This window comes from Typopeltis vanoorti, chromosome 23 (assembly GCF_054136105.1).
Source record: "Typopeltis vanoorti isolate ZY-2024b chromosome 23, IOZ_Tvanoo_1.0, whole genome shotgun sequence".
Taxonomy (NCBI): Eukaryota; Metazoa; Arthropoda; class Arachnida; order Uropygi; family Thelyphonidae; genus Typopeltis; species Typopeltis vanoorti.
In genome coordinates this window covers 16,425,925-16,451,330 of record NC_143571.1, presented here as the reverse complement: position 1 = coordinate 16,451,330, position 25,406 = coordinate 16,425,925, and the positions used below count along the sequence as shown (strand labels likewise).

Here is a 25,406-nt window from a genome sequence, read left to right as displayed (position 1 = left end):
AGTTCAGGAATTGAAGCCCCTGGATAAGGAAAAAATGTGTAGTGTTAGTGGTTTTGATCATTTATTGAAGAAACTGGAGTTCATGAGCTGGGACAACGTTTTCTTCAGTGACAAAACGTGGATCCACCTAAGTGGATATGTCAATAGCCAATAACAATTTGGTTATCGGAAAATCCTCATGTTGTCTATGAAACACCCTTGCATGCTCTGAAAAGTGTGAGGTGCAGTATCACGTCATTGCATTGTCAGATCCATTTCCTTTGAAATGACATTGAACAGTGCACTAAACCAAGACGTCATGCAAGTCATGGCTTTCCTTCAGATTGAAGGATGCGATTGCTGTTTTAAGCAGGATAAAGCCACTTACCATAATCAAATGAAACAATGCAATTTCTGCAAGTTTTTTGGTGGCAAACTGATTTCTGAATTTTTGGCTCACAACATCACCAAATTCTCACTTCCAGATTTCTTCTTATGGAATTACTGAAAGGTTAGGTGGATTAAAATAATCCTCACACAATTGATGAACTTTGAAGATGAACATCACTAAAGCAATCAGATCCAGCGGCCATTTTGAACATTTGCTTTAGTAATGTTATTTTTGTGTTTGTAAAAATATGGTTGTAAGCTTTGTAGCAGTTTAGTTCTATAAAGTTAGTCACTAATATTAAAAAATTAGTTTTTATTATTATTATTTTTATGTTATGTGCAACTTTTGGATCATCCTGTATAGCACTGTATGAACCATAAAATGAAAAGTATAAATCCAAACAATGACTGGAGATATAAGAAAAAAGAAAACGAGAGTAGGAAATTATAAAATGAAAATCCAGAATTAGCAAATTTCATTGTTAGCTTAAATTACTGTGAAATTCAAAATGAACTTAAATGTGGACTCTGTCCATTTAACTGAAAATTTAGCGAGTCAGCAAACAATTTAATTGATCATTCTCATGGTGGATATAAATGAAAAGTTAAGAGGCAGACTTGTTGACCAGTTATAAAAATTGACCAACTGCTAAAGTTTTCAGGGGTTTTTTAATAGTGGTTACTGAACATTTAGTTCACTATTAAGGTTTCAGGTAAGTGACATCAAGCTAACGTAACATTTTTTTTGAAACTTTTCAATATTAATTCTAGTTTAATTTTTATAATCGTATACTCTTTTCTCATGTGTCCTATTACTTTGCATTTGTACTTTTTCCTATTTAGTGGTCTTTATATATCGTTCCTGGCAGTTCTTTGTATTCTGCTTCTTATTTTCTTCGTTTCTGAGAATGTAGTCAAGAATGATGAATCATTCTTTAGCACTAAAGCATTTTCTTCTCCGTAGTGGTTTGCTATGGACCCTCAAGGACCTGGTGTCTGCTGTATGAAGCTTATTAAGAAAATCCTGTTTAAGGTCTCTGATACTGTCACCTACTTTAAACTACAAAATGAGCAGTGGTAACACAAAGTGAGAACATTTGTGTGCTAGAGAATGTGTGATTAGATGTCCATTCCTGGATGTGTTTATGCACAAATTTATAGAAGCATGTTTGAGAAGAGAACTAAGACATTGTGGAAGAGAAACTTGGAAACATAAGCTGGATTCGTGCCAAAAAGGGGTTGGCAGGAATAGACTTTCATTTCAGGATATTGAGAATTTATAAGAATATACCAATTACCTGTATTTAAGTAAATTAAAGATGCCAAAAGATTATATTCTTGGGCGAATCCTTCAGCCACATGTAAGCAAACAAAATTTGCACATGAAATAACTTCATGACTGGGAAACTCGTATATAGAGGTTAATGACTTCACATCGTTGCCTTAATATCCATTAATGCAAAGCGCAAATCCTTATAGACATGTATAATGCTATGCATTATGGGAAGGGTCACTCCCATAATTTTTCACCTCAATAACGGTCGAAATCCAGACCAGTTTCAAGCTTTATTGAGGTGAAAAAGTAAATGGATGCTCATCATTGGCTTAGAGTAGTTAGTATAGAGGTGCAAGAAAGCCTGATAGTATTAGGAGAAAGAAAGACATAATATGAGAGAGAGGCCTCAGCCCTTTAATATCACCATATAGTCAAATGCTATCAGGTTTCCCTTTTCATCAATCTCATATAGATGAATGACCAAAAGATCAATTGAAACTAAAATGCAAAGATGACTGATACCCTATATGGGTTTAACTGCCTTGAGTTGACTTTCTCTGCCTTGGATTGCTCTCCAGTCATTTCTGTAATTCACTGTAAGATTATACTGAATTAAGAGGATGGAACATTTAAAAAACCTTGCATAGCAAAAATAGAATTTTATCTTCCCCTGGTGAATATTGCATATTGTGGGTTGTCTAAACCAGTGGTCTCAAACTCAAATTGTATGCGGGCCAAATGTTGATGTGAAAGCAGCTGACGGACTGGAATTTTTTTTAACAAAATAAGAGTGAATATATATATTGGGGGTGCTTAAGGATCAAAGCTATATAACTGAGAGGAGACCTCCACATAGCCTTTAAAGGAATGCGGAGAACCGACCAGGGCTTCTGACCTAATGTCCAATCCTCGCTTTCTCGTGGTGCACCCTGTTGGATATCTACTTGGATACTGAATGAACGAGGATGGGCTGGCAATTTGGGATTTAGCCGACCAAATTGTATTCTTATTGGTTAAACCAAAATAAAAAATGATGGTACAACATGACAAAATTTCATGCTGGCTGGGGCGTCACCCGGTTAAACAAGGCCCCCGTTGTTTTCGCCAGGGAACCAGGGCGAACAGCAAAAAGTCGGCTACTGGAACAAATCCGAAAACAAACCCCAACTCAACATCACCAGAGTTAAAGATCGGTACTATCAACGTAAGAAGCTTGAATGGCAAAGAAATGGAGCTAGCTGAGGAATTAGATAAGTACCAGATCGACATAATAGGGATGACTGAAACAAAAAAAGACAAAAACTGGTGAGATCTTTCTGAGCAATAAATACAAAATATTATAATCAGGCAATGACAATCAAGGAAAAGGAGTAGCAGCCATAGTATTCAACACAAAATACGAGGCTAATCTTCTTGAATGGCAGTCAGTCTCAAGTAGAGTAATGTGAGCAAATATGAGAATGGGGAACTGGACAATGAGACTTATTTGTGCCTATGGTCCCACAGAAGGTTCTACTAAGGTAGAAGTCGAGGAATTTTTTGAGGCTTTAGAAAAAGCAACTGACACAGTGAAAAAGGAAAAGTTTGTCCTTGTTGGGGATCTAAATAGCAGAGTAGGAAATGATTGTGAGACATACAAAAATATTTTGGGAAAATTTGGAGAAAAGAGCAAAGCTAATAATAATGGCAAATACCTGTTGGATTTTTGCTCAGGACATGGACTGGTTATTACTAACACCATGTTCCAACATAAAAATGTGCTCAAATTCACATGGCGAGAAGGAATAAGAAAAGTCTCATTGACTATGTTATTGTTGATAGTGATGTTTTCTCCCTGGTACAGGACACCAGAGTGTACAGAGGATTTGAATTGGAAGTGATCACTATTTAGTCTTGAGCAGGATAAAATTGAATTTCATATTGAAAAGAATAACATGTAAGAAAGTTTTAAAGCAAATAAAAGTTGAGCAGCTCTCAGATGTGAACTGTAGACTAAAATACACAAATATTATTGAAGAAAAAATGAAAGAGTTTGAGAACAGGAATCAAACTTTGGAGATTCAGTGGCAAGCCTTGAAGAAAACCCTGATTGATTCAGCCAGAGAGGCATGTGGTGAATAAAAAAATAAAAAAAATGGACACAGGAAGTTAAAGAGGCAGTGAAGGAAAAGAAGAAAGCATATCAAAAGTTCCTGGCATATAAGTCAGCTTGTGCTCTTAGAGAATATACAGATAAATGCAAGAATGCTAAACACTGTGTAAAACTAGCTAAACAAAAGTCATGGGAGGACTTTGGCAAGAATATAGAAAATAAATATCAAGAAGGTGGTCAAATATTCTGGAGGTTGTTGAAGATGCTTAGGAATGGAGGAAAGAGTGCTGTAAAAGGAATTAGAGATGATAAAGGTGACATGAAAATGAGAGAAAAAGATATCCTTGAAGTATGGAGTAATTACTTTGAAAAACTGCTAAATGAAACAAGCAGTGATAACAGCACAGTGGTGAAAAACACTGACCAGACATGCAGGCAGGAATACATATCCATACTTGTAGTAGAAAAAGCCATCAAAGGCTTGAAATGTGGAAAGGCAGCAGGAGTAGATGATATTCGACCAGAAATGCTGTAGTATGGTGGTATAAGAGTCTTACAGTGGCTGCACTTCATAGTTCAGAAAGCCTGGACAGAGGGACGGATTCCCAATGATTGGAGTAGAGCTCTCATACTACCCATATATAAAAAGGGAAATAAAACTGAATGTGAGAATTAGAGGTATTTCTCTACTGAGTGTTCCTGGCAAGATCTATGCAAGTATACTTGAGAACGGTTGAGAAGAATTGTGGAAGACAAGCTTGGTGAAGAACAAGCTGGATTCAGGCCATACAGAGGCTGTCAGGATCAGATCTTCACTTTACGACAAATAGTCGAGAAAGCATGGGAATATAACAAAGATCTGTATTTAAGTTTTGTCGATTTGGAAAAGGCATATGACAAGGTGCCAAGAGAGAAGCTATTCAATACGCTGCAGTTATATCGTGTGAATGGGGCATTATATCAAGCAATACTTAGTCTTTATTTGAGTTGTAAGTCAGCAGTTAGAATTGAAGGAAGTACAGGAAGATGGTTTAATGTGAAATCTGGTGTGAGACAAGGATTTACATTATCCCCTCTGTTATTCATTATTTATATGGATCACATTATGAAGGACAGTGGTATTAAACATGATATCAAAATTGGAGATGTTAATGTCAGCTCTTTGCTTTATGTGGATGATGTTATACTTCTAAATAAATCTGCAACAAGTCTGCAAGATTCTCTAAATTGAATAGTTGTTGTAATAGATATGGTATGAAGGTCAGCAATAAAAAGACAAAGACAATGAAAATAGGCAGAATCATTGAAAATGTCAACTGTGTTGTGAATGGAGAACCTGTGGAACAAGTAAAACATTTCAGCTACTTAGGCACGAATTTTACTGAAGATGGTAAATTAAATATAGAAATAGACAACAGAATCAGCAAAGCTGGTATGGTGGGAAGTCAATTGAATAAATTCATATGGAATAAGAAAGAAATTAGTCGGAACACTAAATTAGCTGTATACAAGACTGTGTTCAAACCAATTTTAACTTATGGATCTGAGAGCTGGGTCAGAAGTAAAACACTTGACCAAAGACTAGAGAGTACTGAGAAAGATTATAGGCGTGAGCAGATGGCATCAATGGCAATATCATATTAAAAACGAGGATATTAGGAAAGAACTTGACATTGTCAGCATCCAGGAATGCGTTAGCAGAGCTAATCTCAGGTGGTATGGTCACCTAAACAGAATGGGCGAGGAAAGATTAGCAAAACAAGTGTTCTCTGCCAGGTTGGCAGCAAAACGACCCAGAAGAAGACCAAGATATAGGTGGGTTGATACGGCACAAAGTGCCTTAGACGATAGAAATATAAGATCTGATAATGTTGGAGTCTTGACAAGTAACAGACTGATTTGGAGGAAAAATTGTAGATAGGAAGTTAGTAATGATATCATTTTTTCATATAGTACTATCATATCCTCTACACCCCTTGTAGGTACATGGCAGGAATTTGATGATGATATATATGTTGAACCATACTTACCCCTAATGTATGGCCGGTTAAGTCAACAAGAAATGCTAAATCTCTTGGTTTAAAACTCGATGGTTTTATTTTTTTGTCATGAAAATTTTGATTTCATTTATTAATTTCATAAATTAATAAATTTATAGATTTCATAAATTAAAACAAAAAGGGCGGATGCGGCCTGCGGGTTGCCAGTTTGAGACCACCGGTCTAAACCACCTACCCAAAAATTTGATATTTCTTAGAATGCTTTTTTCCAAATATAAAAATTGTCTGACTGAACAAGAAAATTTCCACAGTATAATATTGAAAAGCATTTGGATGTCATATTGCATTCTAACTTTATTGAGGTCTCATCAGTAGGAGCAAAGTTTTTCATCTTGAGATGCCAAGAAATTGTATTCTTGGGTTAATCCAAGTGTAAGCAAACAAAGTTTGCATGTGAGCAACTTGTATATAGAGGCTAATGACTTCCAATCACTTGACTTATGGGACTTACACTGAGATACTTTCAAGACCTGTATTTAAGTTTTATAGATCTGGAAAAAATGTATGACAGGGTGCCAAGAGAATAGCTGTTGCATGCTGCAGTCATGACCTAAATGACTGCTGTGCAATGTATAACCTATATTTAAGTTGTGAATTTGCAGTTAGAAGTGAAGGAGGTATAGGAAGTTAGTGTGCTATTGTCTTGACCTAATTTTACATAAAACTCCACTGTTGTTGATCTCTTTTGATCACATCATGAAGGAAAGTAAGATTATGCCTGAATATCAAAATTGGAAGTGTTATTATCACTTGTTTATGCAAATATTATACTCTTGAATAAGTGCATCCCTTCAGGATTCTTTAACTAAACAGAATAAACTGGGCAACTTTTCAATGATGTCAGTGGAAAACAGTGGCGGCCCGTACATAAGCACTGCGACACTGCAGCACCCCCAAGGAAAAAATGAAAAAAATTAAATTTTGTTTGTGTTCATAAATATTAACACTGATTGAATAGTTAATAATTGGAATTGTTCGATTAACACTTTAGATTACGAAACAAATTCGCTGCAATCTAATGCTGATATTCATTTGCTCTTGTCATTGCACGTTACGTCATTCCCAACTGTAACTGCTCAAACAGCAGTTTATTTTTAGTAAGCTTACATGCCTTATTTCTGTGAGATATGAAACGTTTATTATTGGTGCGTGTGCCTGGTGAACTGTTTTTTGTAAATCTTATTTTATTTTGTTAAAATAACATATAATTATTTATTTATTATAGATACAAGGCTGAATTATGATGAGTTTCACTGTTGAAAATATGAAAAGAATATTTTTTCAATTATCGTTACACGAAACAAATGCACTGCGATCCAACACTGATATTCGTTTGCTCTCATTGCACGTTACGTCATTAGATACACTGCCCAAGCAGCAGTGTATATTATGCCTGCGCTAGTTATTTCTGTGAGATATGAAACGTTTATTATTGGGGCGTGTTCATGATGAACTATTTTTTTGTAAACCTTATTTTATTTTGTTAAAATAGCATATATATAATTATTTATTATAGCTACAAGGCTGAATTATGACAATTGTCACTGTTGAAAATATGAAAAGAATTATATTTTTTTCAATTCTCGTTACACGAAACAAATGCACTGCAATCTAATGCCGATATTCATTTGCACTTGTCATTGTTATTGATACGAAACTTTTATTATCGGTGTTTGTTCGTGGTGAGCATGAAATATTTTTAATACGTAAATTTATTTATTAATAAATTTATTACTGATTGGGGGAAAATTTTTTTTTTTTTTTTATATACAGCACCCCCACTTAAAATTTTCACCGGCCGCCACTGGTGGAAAGACTGCTAGTAGGTAGAATATTGAAAATATCGACTGTCCTGAATGGATAGAATAAGTAAACTTTCAGCTCTTGAGGCACCATTTTTAGTGATGGCAGAATAAGCAAAGTTAGTATGGGAAGTATTCAACTGAATAAATTCCTATTGAATATAATAGTTCAATCAAAGCAGCTAACCTTGCTGTACACAAGACAATGTTCAAACCAGTTTTAACTTATGGATTTGAGAGTTAGGTTAGAGAAACAGTTCATCCAAGATTAGCTGCTGGAGTTCAGTGAAGAGGGGAGAGATGGTAGCATCAGTGACAAAATTATTAAAAGTGAAGATATTTCAAAGGAACATTGTTATCATTCAGGATGTGTTAAGTAGAGCTGATATAAAATGTATTGTCACTTAAACAAAAATGGAAAGGATAGGTTAGGGGGAAAAAGTCTAGAGCACCAAGATTAGGGTAATCGACGTAGTTGGTGCTTTGAGACAAAAATATAAGATATGGCAATATTGAGGTCTTGGTGAATAAGACTAATAAGGGAAATTATCAGTAGAAAGTTAGTACTACTTGATACATTTACCTTATTACCACAACAGTATCCTACTACCCTTTGAGGGTACATATGAAGCATTTGATATTGTAGAAATAAAAGTTTTTGATATAGTGTAAATTGACTGTAGATTAGAGGCTGAAGAGCTTTATAGCAGAAGGCTACGGTTGTTAAATGGTGGTGATAATTATGGGGAAAGTGAGAGGTAGCAGAGTCAAGTGCTTGTAATATATAATAATATTTTATAAAAGTTTGCTATTCATTCCTGTTAATTATTTGAGCAAATGATCTTTATTGCAAAATTGATTTATTTTTTTATTAGTTTATATTGTTTACATGAATATGATGGGGAATTGAATATCAAATTGTATTATAAACATACTAGTACTTGAAATCCCCCTGTATTTCATTAACTTTATTTTTTATCTTTAAACCAGGTACTCATTTTAAAATGAGTGTTTAGCTGAAGTTATGCTATTATAAGAACTGCAACATAATTGAAGTTTATGGGTTGAAAACAGAGCAATCTTAAAAATAGAGGTATAATGGACCATAAACAGTTTTGTTACTAAGCGGAAATTATAACTATAATCTTTTCAGAACTGTTAAATACCTCTAATTTTGGTGTATTATAAATTTTCAAACTGGAACCTGGCTTGCAAAACTATCTTAATGTTTCGTTCCCATTTCTTATTTTTCAAATGAAATTTATTTTTTCAAGCCATTTTATAAATATTTAAATAAAAATTATAATAGGCTTCTTGTTGCAGAAATAAACTTATTATATATAAGCTTGAACTTTACTTTCAGAAGGTGGACTTGCCTTTTGGTAATCCCTTTATTAGCAGACATTGACAGCATGTGTGGGCATTGTGGAAATGGACTTAGTGTCAGGATTTTTTTCCCCAGAGCATTTGAAACTGGATTACACCATCTTTTACATTGCATGCGAAAAGACAGATCTTGTAGATTTTGTGATTCCACCCGTGAAAGGTTTTAGTAAACCTACAGTACATTGCAGGCAATGAATTCAACTCCTACATGGCATTTTTATGGAGTTGGTTGTTCTTAGTTGTAGTAATGTTCTTACTTTTTTGACTTTTTAAAAAATAATAATTTAGGAGGTTTAGAGTTTAAGCAAAGATGTCATGTAGTGTGCATGTTATAAGGGCTTTCTGCTTCATATGAATTACTCATGCTCTTATAAAGATGGCAGTGTTCATCTCAAAAACTGATTGATTACCCTTTTAAATCGCAGCTTATTTAAGCTTACATCGATATATTGACCTTGTGGTTTTGGTGTTTAAACTGCAACATTAGGCATTTTTTGCTTTCTTGTCATGCTAAACCAGCAGCCATTTGTTATATATTCTCTGGCGCTGTGAAATCATAAAGATCAAGAATTAGTTATACACTTGACTCTTGATAGAAACACCGTTATAACAAACTAAATCCCAAAGTCCCTCTTTGCCATAGGTACGGTGCTGTTTTAAAGAAAACTCATTTTAGCAATATCTACTGTAACAAGCTATTCTTGTGTCCCTATAAGTTTGTGATAGTGAGTCAGCTGTAGTTTCAAGTCTTAATATATTCTTCCTTTTTGCCAGTTTAATTTTGTGTTTAATGGAAGGTGTTAAAATAAATGTGAATAAAATCTGGTTATCGATTTTATTACCTCTACAGTAGTAACCAGACAGATTTATGCAGCTAACATACATATGACAAGAAATATTATACAAATACTTCCATTAAACACAATTAAACTGGGGAAAAGGAAGAAGAATATATTAAGACTTGAAACTTTGTTTCAAGTCTTAATACAGTAGATGAAACAGCAAAACATTGATGTTTTGCTGTTTCATCTACTGTATTAACAAATTTAAAATAATTTGTAATCTACAAATTTAAAATAATTTGTAATGTGAAGTCGGCACTGTAGCAAGAAACTACTGTCAGGCCAGTGAATTATAGCAAGAAAAAAGTAAGAAGTGTTATTAAATTTCAGTAGGGCATTGCTCCTAAAACAAACAATTCAACCAATGTTAGTGGTATAAACTTTGTCATTCATAAAATGTCAAGTACTTTGTTTAATAACCATTAGTGATAAACTGTAAATGCACATGGATTAATTCAATGAAAACTGAAAACATGTCAAGTACTTTGTTTAATAACCATTAGTTATAAACTGTAAATGCACATGGATTAATTCAATGAAAACTGAAAACATTTGATTATCTGATGGCTAAGTCATATAAGGAATCAAATGATGCAAATGTTTTTTGTTTCGTATTTGTGACATGTACATATGACTGGCTGTCATTCTTAAGAAAAAAAATAGTACTTTAGTACTGACCTTCCTACAAAATAGCGATTCATTAAAATCTTGCCATATCCTATTAAGTTATGTGAATCCCATACATGTAAAATTGATCTATTGTACCTTTTAATGTTATTGGTGAGCGGCTGGCTATGCAGGCTGAGTCAGCTAATCCAGAAACTCTTGCTCTAGAATCTAAATGCGAGACTTATTTTTCAAGTTACTAGACATGTGAAGGTTGAAGTGGGGTTTGAACCAACTGCCTGTTAGAGTAAAAAGTACTATCTTCTCATTCAACCTATGTTTCAAAAAAAATTTAGAAAACTAATTATGAGACTGTGGGTCCGCGCGATTAGCCTAGTGACTATGCGCTTCGCAACCATATGCATGGGGAAGGAGTGTCCTAGGTTCGATTCCCGTCGGTGACGTGAGGAGCTGAAGGATCTTCCTCAGCCATAGCCAAGTTAGCCAGTCTTGGGCGTGGACAGCAGGGTTTTTTCCCTAGTTTATTCTGGGGTTTTTCATCCCGCAAAGCAGGCAAACTGGCCTTGAGAACTTAACACTACAGGCCATAGGATATACCGGGGCATAGGGCTGACCACCTTATCCTGTAAACGGATTGAGGTCCGATGATCAATGGACCCTCGACACCGCAAGGTAAAAGAGGGTATAAAGAAGATGATGATGATTATGAGACTGTTAGTATTGTGAATCTCTAAGATTGCTGGAAAAAGTGGTTTGTTATACCCTGGTGAAGTTCTCACACTGGTATTCTCTCATATTCTAAAAGGAAATTCATTAATGGTTAATTTACATAAAAATTTAATTCATTTTTAATTTGAATAGTATTGAAATACCATTTAGTAGAATGCTTACTTCTGAAAAATGGATTTCTGATTTAAAAAAAAAAGTTGATTTACAAAAAAGCTAAAATTTAAGTTTGAATTTATTTAGAAATATAACATCTGAATAAAGTAAACAGCTGAAATAAACATCAATTTTGACATCAGGTTTAATACACTTCATGTGATCCATATAGATAAATAAGTGAAGATAATATGCACCTTTGTCTCACACCTGATTTAACAATAAACCATCTTCCTGTACGTCCAATTCTAACTGCTGTAATGGCTTATGGGTCACTATAAGCCATGGAACATCTGTAGAAAGGGCTTAGGCCTGTCTTTGTGAAGCCAAAAATGCTGCAAGGCACTTACGTGTGATTTTCCATAACTAATAATAATAAAAATCTGATAAACTTCCTTAACACCTTGTCATATGCCTTTTCCAGATCTATGAAACTTTAATATAGATCCTTGTGATATTCCCATCTTTTCTCAACTATTTATCTTAAAAAGTGTGTAAATTTTGATCCATCTGCTTAGACAACACACCTCTTTTCACATAATTGAAAATTTCCATGACTAATAGCTACAGCCCATACTGCTATCTGTACTGCAACAGATCAGTCAGCATTCTGTGTATTTAGACAACTGAAAAAAATATTGGTTTAGCCAGAATTTCATCAATATTCATCCATGAGTTTACAGAATCTGCAATTCGCCAAGAAAATAATTAACTGCACTGCCAGTAGGCAACTGAACCTAGCCGACTACTGGACACACCACACATACTTGCATGAAATTGCTGCTCTGTTGCAAATCCAAATGTTTTCCTAGAAGATGCCATAATCCCCCCCCCCCCCCAATATTCTAAAGTGCCAGTACTTTCCAAGGTCTTGGGAATTCCACACTTGATTTAAAAAAATAAAAAAAAAAAAACTCTAATCTCCAATCCAGCAACTAAGGCTAACAAAATATTTAGTGTTTTAGGTTATACATATCTAGTGTTAAGCCTTGACATTTGAATTTTTATCCTGCTGCTTTGTAGCAGGATAAAAATCTAAAATACTCTAATAAAAATCTAATCTAAAATACTCTAATCTACAGATGTTACTTTTCCCCTTGAAGATATTTATTGAAAGTTAGCTTAAGTTTAACTTTGGTACTGAGTACTCTTTGTAAATTAGATGATGTATCTTTCATTACTTCATAATGCAATTTCGAATGCAATAACTGGAATAATCAAAATCTAATTGACTTCCAGGAATGGTATACCGTCAAGAAATGATTCTCCATACAACAGAATTTCCAGCGAAAATTACAGCAATGGCTTTTCTAGAATGGATGCTCAACTTAGGTGCCTGCCAAATAATCCTAATTACAGTAAGAAAGTACTGTATGCAAGAGATTGTATACAATCATACCCGCTGCATTATGATAGTTTTAGTCGAGGTATTACTTCTTCATGGGATGATTCTTCAGTTCATCAGTCTCAGACATCGGTTTCCCCAAACACTAACCAGTGTATACAGTTTTCTTTCTCGCCGTCAGTAGATGTTGACAGTAATCTTCATTCAAGATGTCCAGTAGCCAGTACACCTGACCATTTATATTTTTATCATACGACCTCACCTTCATCAGCGTCGTACAGGTAAGTTGACAGGTTAATTTTCCATTCTTTATCAATTAACAGTGAATAGGAAGCTAAATTTATAGCTTATATTGTCTTATTACTCATAGCAAATTGTGGTGCACTTTTGTAGTATAGAACAACTGTTCTGGGATGGGGGAGAGTAAGCTGACTCGTGATCATTAAAAGGAGTTCATTAAGCAGCATTTCATTGATATACGTGCATCAGTGAAATGCTGTCTTCATTTAATAGCCTTTTAATTGTATGAAAGTTTGAGCAAAGGAATATTCCTGGAAGTAGTTCTGGTCCTTAGACCTTTAATTATAACAAATGAAGGTAGATTTTAAATTGAAGCAGTGCTTTTTTGCATTGATGACAAGATTGCTGTAAGAAGCAGTTATCATAGAACAGTAGCTATATTTTAGGCCACTTTTTTGTCTGTACATTAAGTACCTACCTAGATAACATTAGAAAATGTTGGGTTTATATCTGTTTAGTTCTGTCAGTTAAAATTATTACAACTCTGGTTCCTATGGAGTTCTCCCAGAAAAATATGAATTAAAGTACAATACTGATTGCAAAAATTAACAGGATAAGATTTTGCTCTGGCAGACATTTTAATAGCCAAAATAGTCCCATGTATATCTTAGCTTCTCCATTTTGTGATTTACATTTAGTACACAATTGCTATATAGCAGAAGTCCTTTGAAGGAACTACCTTACATGTGAAATTGAACAGAGTGTAAAATCAAGAAATTAGGTGATATGTATGTTTTGAGTTTTACAAGTATACGTAAAATAGTGGTCATGAAAATAGTGTTCCATTATAACAAAACTTCAGGTTAACCCTACCACTGTTTTACATATACTGTACAACTGGAAAACAGAATATTACCATGTAAGCATAAGAAAATGTGAATTTAATGAAAATACATTTCTGTTGAATTTTTCACACACAAATTGATTTTTGTAACAAATGATTTGTTTCTCGCATGTTGGCAATTACTCTTTAGCACATGAGACTAAATTCTCTTATGCTCAAAAAATATTTGTCTCTCAGATAATTAAAATTAATTTTTTGACTAACCCACTTAAGACACCTGAATAGAAAGGCTTTACTTGGAGTACATGAAATATTTGTTTTTATATCATTACTAACCACACACAAGGTACAATGCCTATAGAAAATCAATGGAGAGGGATCATGAGAAAAATTATCATTTTTGAAGAGCTAGAAGTTGGTCTTAATGCTTCATGTGTGAGAGTGCTAAGCTTAAGCATGAAGCAGGTTTAGTGTGTCATCTGCTAACTGTAAAAGGCTGTTGGGCAACTGTTGCTTGGGGGGGGGGGGTGATGAGTGCCATTTCTGCTGAACAGCAATGTCTGGAAGAGACAGCAGAAACTGAGTCCACTGAGAATTGGAGAGGTCATTAATTAGCTGAACTGTCCTCTTCACAACAGCAAGACTTAGCAAAATTAATTTTTTACTAAGTCTTAGTAAAAAGTAGTAAAAGTAGCTGGTCAGAAAAGTCTAGCTACTTTTTCTGAAAAGTGAGAATGTCTTGCGTGGAGAGAAGGGGGGAAAAAGCTAGTTTAAACTAAAGATGCTATTGAATTGCTCTTTGGGCCAGTAAAGACTAGGGGTGACTGAGGGAGAGGAAAATGGTCTTGACTGGTAAGTTATCAAAGATATGGGGCAGGGAGCATTGAATGTGACTTTGATCATTGAGGAATAGTATGAGATCAGAGTTTAGGGCACTGATTATAGATCTTGATGTTTTGTCATGGGTAGGAGGAACGGAATGCTATCATTGCACAACTGTGGATGGGATTTGGGGTTGGTGAAAGAACACCCACTTCCCTTGCATGTAGCAAGGGTGGGAGTGTTCTTACATAATAGTTCTTCAAGGTATAAACACAAGAAGGAAAGACAAGTCAATCGGCTTGCTTTAAAAGATGTCGGGGCACCAAACCTGTTCCTAAGTGGCTAAATTCAGACAATTTCCATTCAAGCTAATGAAATTCAATGTCACAATCTTATACAGAGAACTTTCTGAAAGAAATCTTACACTTGGTGTGAGAAAGAAGACCTTATCAGATTAGAGATTAGGATCCTGTCAAAATCTCAAGGGGGGGGGGGGGGATGTATACTATTTAAAAAAAATTGTCTTGACTCAGATATTACTAAAGAAATTGAACCTTTCATGTCAAATCACCCAGGACAGGATATGGGATCCCTAAAATTCATAACCTCTATAAACCCTCACATCCAATGGTGGACAACATGAATAGCTTCACCTACAAAATTGCCAACCATTTATCCAAATCATCTCTTTCCCCCCACAGGTAATATATACAGCAGGGGGGGCATAGGCACCATGGTGGGGCAGAGCCCCCCTAGTATAAATATAAATTCACTGTACTCTAAAACTTTAAAAAGAATTTAACCTTTACGGATTCTGACATTATGGTTAGCCTTTGCATTACTTTCCTGTTAACCAGTATGCTTTGGAAGAGACTCTTTAAGTTATTAAATTGCATTTCCCGTCCTCTGATATAAATTGTTCAAATTCACCATCAGGGTGCTTAAGCATTTAAGCTATATAACTGAGAGGAGACCTCCACATAGCCTTTAAAGGAATGTGGAAAATCGACCAGGGCTTCTGACCTTGATGTGCAGTCCTCGCCTTCTCGTGGTGCACCCTGTTAGGTTGCACCCTGTTTGTTCAGTATCTACCTGGATACTGAACAAACGAGAATGGGCTGGCAATTTGGGATTTAGCTGACCAAATTGTATTCTTATTGGCTTAAGCCAAAATATAAAATGATGGTACAACATGACAGAATTTCATGTCACCTGGTTAAACAAGGTCCCCATTGTTTTTGCCAGGGAAAACCAGGGCGAACAGCAAAAAGTCAGCTACCAGAACAAATCCTGAAATACACTCGAACTCAACATCACCAGAGTTCAAGATTGGTACTATCAACATAAGAAGCCTGATTGGCAAAGAAATAGAGCTGGTTGAGGAAATGGATAAGTACCAGATTGACACAATAGGGATGACTGAAACAGGAAAAAAAAGACAATCTGCGAGATTTTTCTGAGCAATAAATACAAAATGTTATATTCAGGCAATGATAATCAGGGAAAAGCTATAGTACTGAACACAAAATACGAGGCTGATCTTCTTGAATGGCAGGCAGTTTCAACTAGAGTGACGTGGCAAATATCAGAATGGGAAACTGGACAATGAGATTTGTTTGTGCATATGGTCCCACAGAGGGTTAAGGAATTTGTAGACTTTAGAGAAAGCAACTGACAATGAAAAAGCAAAAGTTCGTCCTTGTTGGGAATGAAAATAGAGTAGGAAATGATAGGAAGTTATTAATGATATCAGTTTTTCATGTAGTATTATCATATTCTGTACACACCTTGAGAGTACATATCAGGAATTTGATGATGAAATTCATCATTTATTCTGATTACTTCTTATGGAAAGAAAAAATATAAACAGCTAGATGGGGCTGCTATGGGATCTCTCTTCCCCAACCACAAGCCAACTTATATGGAACATTTTGAAAACCAAGCACTCGAATCAGTGGTCTGTCTGTGCTATGTAGATTTGTTTTTGCTATTTGGCCTCATGACCCAAACATAATAGATACATTTTGGTGCATCTTAACAGCCAACATCCTAAAGTAAATTTCACCATAGAAAAAGAAAGTAGTAGTTGTCTTCCTTTTCTAGATACATTAATGACAGGACTTCCTAATGGCTCATTATCATTTTCCATTTACAGAACCTGAAAATTGAATGTCTGTGGCCTGTATAAAGTACCACATGCACCTCTCCCTCAACCTCCTGCAACCATTGCACAGGATCACAGGAAAATTATTCATCTCGTATATTAAGGGCCCATCAGAAAAAAAGAGCTGAAATTCTCTACAAATATGAACTCCATACCACTTTTAAACCACTTGTGCAACTAACTACATTTTTATCTACTCTCCTAAAGAACTTCCTTCTCTTGCACATCCTGGAGTATATAAAGTTCCTGTAGTTTTGGCCAACTTTGAACAGACTGGTAGAACTGTTATCTGCTTTAAACACAAAAATCACGTCCGTGATCTTTATGGCAAGGCAGGACTAGCAAACCATGCTCTAGATAATCCTTCATATAGGATTAAATGGAGAAAGAAATCAGGTTTTACACAGAAGTCACTATGAGTATGAAAGACTTTTAGTATCAACATCTGTTATGAATCATTTCCGAAACCTTAACAAGTAGGGTTGCATTAATTTGCCCTAAATCTGGGGGAGACAGTCGTTCTGAAACCAGACAGCTTGACTTCTCTAAATTACTTGCCTAGAGAGCATTAGCACCTAGGATATTATTTTTGTCAGTTATAAATTGAATTGTTTCTAATGTTTCAATATAACACCTATGTGCTTATCAGTTAAAATTTGTGCTCTCTAGATCTGGATAGAAAAAGCATTAGTAAGTTCAATATTTATTTATTTTTTATTTACATGCAGTGATGAACAGCTTCAGAAAAATGCCTGTAATACATATGAAAAGGCTTAGTTCGTGTAATACTATGAAAAAGCTTAGGGGTCTTCAACTCATGCCTCGCGAGCCACCTGTGGAGCTCTTTGCCATGGCCCACCGACCATTTTGAAAAAATAACTACTTAACATTAAAACGCGATTAAATAAATAAAAAAAGAATTTCAATGAAGCCCACGGGCCACTAAGCAATACTGCAGTATTTAGAATTGTAAGGTGCTTTCTAGATTCACAAGGAACGCTGTGCATTTGATACTTTACATAAAATCTTATAAAAATAAATATTAAATAGATACGTTTCTTCAGGCACCTGGTAGATGACTGAAGAAGCATGAGAATGTCATGAAAGTTATTGTGACTGTCATTAACATTATTAGGGCAAGAGGATTGAATCATTGTCATTTCCAAGAGTTTTTGACCCAAAAGAGTGCAAAGCAGATCATGGCGATGTGGTTTATTATAGTGATCTGCGTTGGTTGAACAGAGGGAAGGTTCTTAAAAGAGTCTTTGACTCAAGGAGCAAAATATAGCAGTTCATGCAAACCAAGGGGAATCCTATTGAAGACTTTGCCTTTGTGACTGACATCTTGTTGCATATGAATGACCTAAATACATGGCTATAATCCAAAGATCAACTGGTGCACACACTGTTTGATCACATCAAAGATTTTGTGGCCAAGCTCAAACTTTGGAAGTCGTAACTTGCAAAAAAAAAAAAAAAAAAAAGACGTAACTCATTTTCAGCTTCTCGCTGAGTCCAACTCTTGATGAATACGCTATAAAATTAGCAGTGTTAAGAAGTGAGTTTGAAGAGAAATATGTTGGTTTTTGTAACCAACAGTCTTCTTTAGATTTATTTTCAATGCCATTCAGTGTCACTGCTGCCGAAATGCCAGGCTCAGTACAAATGAAGCTGCTTGAACTCCAAAACAACTCTTCTTTGAAAGAAAAATTATTTAATGTGCCCTTTCTTACATTTTACAAAGACTACATTTCTGAAGATGCATTCCCTGATCTTCGCTGGCATGCTTTGAAGATGTGAGTTTTGTTAGGAAGCACATACTTATGTGGGCAGTTCTTCTCCAGAATGAAGCATGTGAAGTCCAAGACAAGAACTCGTATTACGGACCAACATCTCAAATACTCTGCGCATAGCGACTTCCAACATAGATGCCAACATTGACAAGCTGGTCAAGGAAAAACATTGCCATGTTGCCCATTGACATTGTAAAAAATGAATGTTTTCGTCATTAATTTTTTTTTTTTTTTTTTTTTTTTTTTTTTTTTTTTTTTTTTTTTCCCCTACAAGTATTGATTGTATATACTTATCATGAACCTGACTCCTACCTATGCTCTTAAAGCTGAGTTTGTTTATTTTTATAGGATTTTATGTAAAGTATTGAAATGCACAGAGTTCCTTGCGAATCTTGAAAGCATCTTGCAATTGTAAATACTGCAGAATAGCTTAGTGGCTCGTGGGCTTCATTGAAATTTTTAATGCAGACTGCACTGTCTGAAAGGTTGAAGACCTCTGGCTTAGTTGTTTCACAATTTATAAACAATACCAAAAAGGGAAAAATAAATCAATTTATTGAACTTTCTAATAATATTAGAATGTGTACTTTGTCAGGTTAGCAGGGAAAGACCAAGATGTAGATGAATTGATGCAGAAAAGTGCCTTAAAAGACAGAAATACAAGACATGATAATATTGGAATCTTGATAGACAACGGATTAATTTGGAGGGAAATTTTTAATTGGAAGTTAGTAATGGTGTAACTTTTTCATGTAGTACTATCATAATTATCTTGTACCATTCCTCCCCCCCTCCCCTCCTGAGGGTATATATATCAATTATTTGATGATGACTAATATGTTGCTGGTTTTCTACCCAGCATCTACAGAGCGCACATTTTAACTGACAAGTACACGTGCACTACACTGAAACATTAAACAGTTCAGAGTTCTGTGTCAGTTACAAATGTCCTAAGTGCTCTCTGTGGGCTAGTTAACGGGAAAGTTAATTTGGAAAAGTTACTGTGGTCTCAGAATGAATTGAAAAAATGTCTCCCATATCTTTGGGATTTAGTCATACTTAATATTGTCATTATTGGCATTCCAGTTACAAAAGGTGGGCAGTAGATCATAAGAGAGCAATTTCTTGAGAACCCTTTGATGCCAAATCGTATCAAATGTGATAGTCGGTAAGGAAGATTACTTCATTGTTGGATTCAGGAAATTGAGGTTCAGAAATAAGAATTGAGTTGGGGCGACAAGCAGCAAATGAATGATAATGAAGTAAGGAAATTTTAAGCCACAGAAGACCAGAAAATAGGTGGTTCCAAATGGGCATACTGGTATGCCCATTTGGAACCACTAATATTCTGGCAAAGAATATTAGATTGCACAAAAGCCTAGGTACTGCCCTTGAGGTAGAAAGAATTAGAATTCCTTCTAATCACCTTCTGCCTGAGAAGGTGAACATGAAGTGGGTCAAGATAGTCTTAGATCAGATATGTTGAATAGAGGGCACCTAGTCTTCATTCCATAAATAGCTTTGCCAGATTCCCCTCCAACACACACACACACACACACACACACACACACACACACACACACACACACACACACACACACACACACAGAGAGTCTATGACTTGGCAGTGTCAAAAGTGGAAAGATCATGCACTGTCTGATCAGGAAGCCTAAACCACCTTACCATAAGATTTGGTCCTGTATGCAGTCTAGTGACCAGCTTTTGGTACTGTTTTCCTGCTGTACTCTTGAACATTGTAGAAGACATGGATCTTAGTGTGTTTTGCATTCCAAGAGTGCAATGTTGCGATTAGTAGATGAGCACAACAGAAGTCAGAACTTGAAACTACAAACACAAGTTACTTTTCATTAGGACTAAAGCAAACTGCTAACTCAGAGAAAACTTGCACAAATGCAAAATGGAAAAAAATTAGTGCTGTTTTAATGGGCATCCAGCCACAACTAGGCAAAAGTGCATAAATTTGTACATAATTTGAGCAGTGTAAAACTTATTAGATTTCCCAATCTTCCAAAACCAAGGGATTGATGACATAGCACTTCACTACTTTGATGTGACATGACATCAACTAAAGGAATAAGTGAAGGCGTATCTTACTTTCAAAAACTGGGCCAGGTTTTTGCATAATAACTTCAAATGAAATTTGATTTCTCCCCTATTCTTGTTTATGGTATTTCTAGTGCTTTATTTATAAAAATTTGCTTTGCTGACATAAATCAATTTGAATTGCAGTTATTAAATTTATATATACAGTCACACCCCAAAGTTATGCGGTAGGTGGGATCAACAAAAAGCGCGTAAGTCGAATTCGCGTAACTCGGGTATAATTTTGCATACAAATTATTAGTTAATTGGGACCAAAGGTTTTAAAAAACACCTATATTTTTTAAGAAATATAATCATAATTGTAGTTTTTCATACATAAAAAAAAAGTTATTTCAATGTCAATGATTTCATAAAATCTAATAGATTCGTCTGATGGCATAATGTCTTTTTCTTGTCACGCAAAATTTCTTCATAGCAAGCTAATTAGTTTTTTATTCCTTGCCTTGTGGCTACAATTCGTTTCTCGTTAGAATCTATGTCCTCCAAAATCTGTAAACCTTTCTTTTATGATTGTTCTTACTGTGGATTCCTGTAGATCAAACTTCTTTGCTAGTTCACAAATTTTCATTCTGCCTTCAAAATCCTTAATAATGTTGAGTTTTGTTTCCAAAGTCAATGTTTTTCTTTTCTTGCTAGTTGTAGAAGAATTGGACTTGCTTCCTTTGGATGACATTATTATTTTTTATGTGATAAAATTATTATCAAGAACATAACATTAAACAATCGCAAGGTTTGTAGACTATAAAAATTGTATATGAATGGAGACTGTGCGAAACACGTCAGTGCTTGTTCACAACATGTGCGACACTGGCGAATGCGGCCAGTGCCGGAAAAATACGACTAGTGGTGGGGCGGGAATATGTACATATATGGAACCGCGTATATACTGTATATACTATATATAGACTGTATATACAAAAAAATCTGAACTGCACTTTTCTAAAAGAAAATATTTTGAAAATATTTTTAGTGAGGGATCTTCGCTTCTCCTTCCACTGGCTACCCGTGAATCCGTTTATGACAGATATCCGTTATCCCGTCGTTCCGTACTGACTCCGTCGCCATTGTCTCAAAAGTAAGTACACTGGTTTTGAAATTTAATTTTAAATAAATGTGCTTACCATTGTCCTTTGTGAGAGGGTGCATTCATTCATTGTTAATATGCTGCAGTTTGTTATTCCCCTTTTTATACTCATAGACAAGGGAAAAAATTAGTTTTTCTAATAAGTTTTTACTATATATTGAGCAAATAGCAAAATATGAATCTAATTTTCATGAGACTTGCTCATTAAAAAAAAAAAATTTTTAAGATTATTATAAATTCTTTAATTTTTTTACATGAAGTGCCATAGAGAACTATGAAAGCCGTTGGATAAATACATCATTTAGTATTTACAGTATGGCTCTTAACTAAAATATTGGCTAAAATATACTTCGCCTTTATGCTTCAAAATTAAGTGATAAAACAAGGGAAATCCCAGTTTTCTCACTTGAATAGAATTGAGATGAAGGAATTACCCAAATTGCTATATATTCAACATAGAAAATTATCTCCTTAGTGAGACAACCATTACTCTTCTTGTAATAGTTGAAAGCCTCATATCAACAAATGCAATAATTTTTTCTCACTATTCAGTGAAGTTTCTCTCAATCCAGGAGAAAATCTTTATTCTAATGCTGCATAGCAGGTGCTCTTTATCCTGATTTTTCCATTTAGTATTTTAGAATACTAATAATAGAATACGAATACTAAAATAAAATAGTCTGTTCTTAATTTGTACTTAGGAGCAAAAATTCAGGTTCGTTCTAATTTTTTTTTGTTTTCTTTAAAAGAAAAAGTGTAATTATTTTCCCTTTTGTTAAAATAAAAAGTCAGCTTATATCTGTCAGTTTGTCATTTTTAGTGTTCATTACAGGATATATGGATAAGGTAAAGCAATTAAATCATAACTTTTTGATTTAAATTCCAAAACTAATTGGAAGAACAACACAGTACTATGCTATGAACAGTCATTGGTGATAGACAACCTATGTGCCATTTCTACTGATATTTGGTTGCTTTAAAAATAAGGAGAGAGAGAGAAATATAATTAAAAAAATTATGAAATGGTAAAGTGCATTAAACATGCAACAGTTTAGTTAAATCTATAATAATACATGACAGTCAATTTTTTCTTCCTCCTGTAAAATCTTGTTTTTGTCACATAGGAAATTGTCTATCAATAATTATCTTTTTAACATACTACATTAAATATAAAACAAATCCAACTGGTAAAAATGGAAAGAAAAAAAAAATTATGCAAAACATGAATTCTAAGCATGGCTTATTATAATTCCTTGGTAGTTTCAATATGCTGAGATGACCAAATTTGACTTTATCTTTGAGTTTTTATTGAAGAGAATGTATCTGATGTATAAGTAATCTTTGGAAACTAAGTGGGAACTGATTAAAAACCACATTTCCAGTCAGTTCCCACTTGGATGCAACTGCATTGCTCGATACATTCCATGTAATTAACAGTTCACAAAAATAAAAAATAAAAAAGAGGGGGTGGGGTGAAACTGCCATGAAAGATTTGCAGTTACAATTTTATCAAAGCCATTGATGTTTATGTGTTGGATCCCCAATCATAAAATTAATAGTTGAGAGAAATTAGATTGCAGATGCAGTTACTAAGCTAGTTTGAACTTTCTCTACTTACTGTTTATACTTTTATAGTTAATAAAAGATTAATTGAACAGTATGAAGACTGAAATCAATCTGTTCATTATTTGTGTGAATAGAGGAAGCTAAGCTTGCTAGATTTTGCATAGGGCAGTCATTTTACACTTTCTTACTGAAAGCCAGTGACCTATACAAGCACTATAACATGGACAAGAATAGCTTCTATAGCTCAATTAGTACTGAAAATACCCTTTTGTTTGGAAAGATCTGTCTTAACTGAGATTGAATCTTCATAGGGTTTTTCAACTGAAGGTGGACAAGTTGGTCTCATGCAGAGGTAGCATCTTGCACAAACTGGCTGGAACATGCAATTTATAGTTATCTTAGTATCACCTTGTACTAGACTTTATCTTCAGTCTCTAGATGTAGCGTTCCCAGATTATATAGTTCTTAGTTTGTCGTGAGGAGCTTAGGATCTTTCTCGTAGCCACGTTAGCCAGTCTTGGTTGTGTACTGCAGGATTTTTCTCCCCAGTTTATCTGGGGTTTTTCCTCCCACAAGCAGGCAAATTGGCCCCATGAACACGCGCATCTACAGACATAGGACCCACCAGGAGGCATAGGTCTAGCCACCTTATCCTTGGGATGGGTACTGCTTGGAAGGGCTTAGGACAGCTCAGTAACAGGCCAATAGGCCTAATACGAAAAAGGAAGAGGATTTTACAAGGTTTCGCAGATGGGATTTAGTTTCACTAAAAAAAGTTGCACATATGTCTACAGTGTGTAACCATTATTTCCTTAGTCTGGCACTTGGAGTATTTGCACTTCTCACTCAAGAGATTAGCTGTAATCCACTGCAGAGACATTATTTGGATATACATGTCTCACCCTGCCATAGTCATTTGTGACTTCTAGGAAATATTCAAGTAATTGCTACTGTATTTTCTTTTAAAAATACTTCAGTATTATACCAAGATGTATGGTAAATTCATTTGTATATTTTGGTATAGTTTTATAACTGAAACAACTGACAGTGGGGGGGGGGAAGAAATTCCCTTATTTACAATGGAAATTTACTTTGTTTTTGCTTGTTTATTGTTTTAGCATTAGCACTTCTACAGATCTTGCAATACTTTGAGAAATATGCATTAATAATAATGATGAAAATCTCTTTCAGCGAGGGACTGTCCTCACTGGATGTTCAAGAACGTTTATATGAAAGAAGGTCCAGTCATTCATTATTTCTACCATCAGTGGTGTCTCAAATGTATGTAAAACTCAACTTTTAAAGCTTTTTATATACAGTCTCCCTAGTTCTAATAATACATTTGGGGTTTATTGATCTTAGTGTCCATAACTGAGAAAATGCATTGCTGATTTCTGCAGAATGTAATTCTCTTCCCCCCCCCCCCATGATCAGTGGATATATAGTATTAACATTGCACAAATGTTAATTAGTTAGTTTCACCATAATATTTTAATTTGCTTTAGAATTTTAAAGAAAAGTTAAATAAACCAAATTTACTTCTGTCTTAAACTGTCAGGATAACTATTAGAAAACAGTAATTAAGGATAATGCTATATTTGGTTAGTATATTTGAACTACTAAAGCTTATAGCCATGTGAGAATGGCAAATAAGTGAAAGAGAACACCTCACTAAAAATCCTTTCATTACAGGCAAATGAATTATAACTTTACATTTATGATGTGTGTTATCTTATAATTGCTTTGGTGGAGCATAACATCTGATCAATACCATGTGATCATATAAACTCTAGACCAGCATGTTTGCATTTATGATGGGAATAATAATAATAAACTTCAGAGGAGAGAAAAAGGAATTTGTTTATGAAATATAAATAGCCTATAATAAACAGCAGTTGTATACATGGCTGGATCTGGAAATAACTATAGGGAAGGGATTATCCAGTATACTAATGATCACATGACTCATCTAGGTGTGGTAGGAATTTGTGTGCATTTGATGGAGCATCAGTTGTACAATTTGTTGTGCTTATTTGTTTTATATTTTGCTTCATTTTTCTAAGAATTTTCTTTTATTATTCACTGATC

The 25,406-nt window shown here is 34.7% G+C and overlaps 1 protein-coding gene across 3 annotated transcripts in view; it reads left to right on the top strand.

Moving 5' to 3' along the window:
• LOC150093655 (uncharacterized) overlaps window positions 1-25,406 on the top strand; it is a 234,499-nt gene that overhangs the window by 174,405 nt on the left and 34,688 nt on the right. For all 3 annotated transcript variants that reach the window (XM_090412701.1, XM_090412703.1, XM_090412702.1), the window contains exons 8-10: window positions 12,576-12,962; window positions 21,639-21,743; window positions 24,510-24,599. In XM_090412701.1, the coding sequence (XP_090268827.1) occupies window positions 12,576-12,962; window positions 21,639-21,743; window positions 24,510-24,599 (582 nt within the window). The remainder of the gene's footprint in view (window positions 1-12,575; window positions 12,963-21,638; window positions 21,744-24,509; window positions 24,600-25,406) is intronic.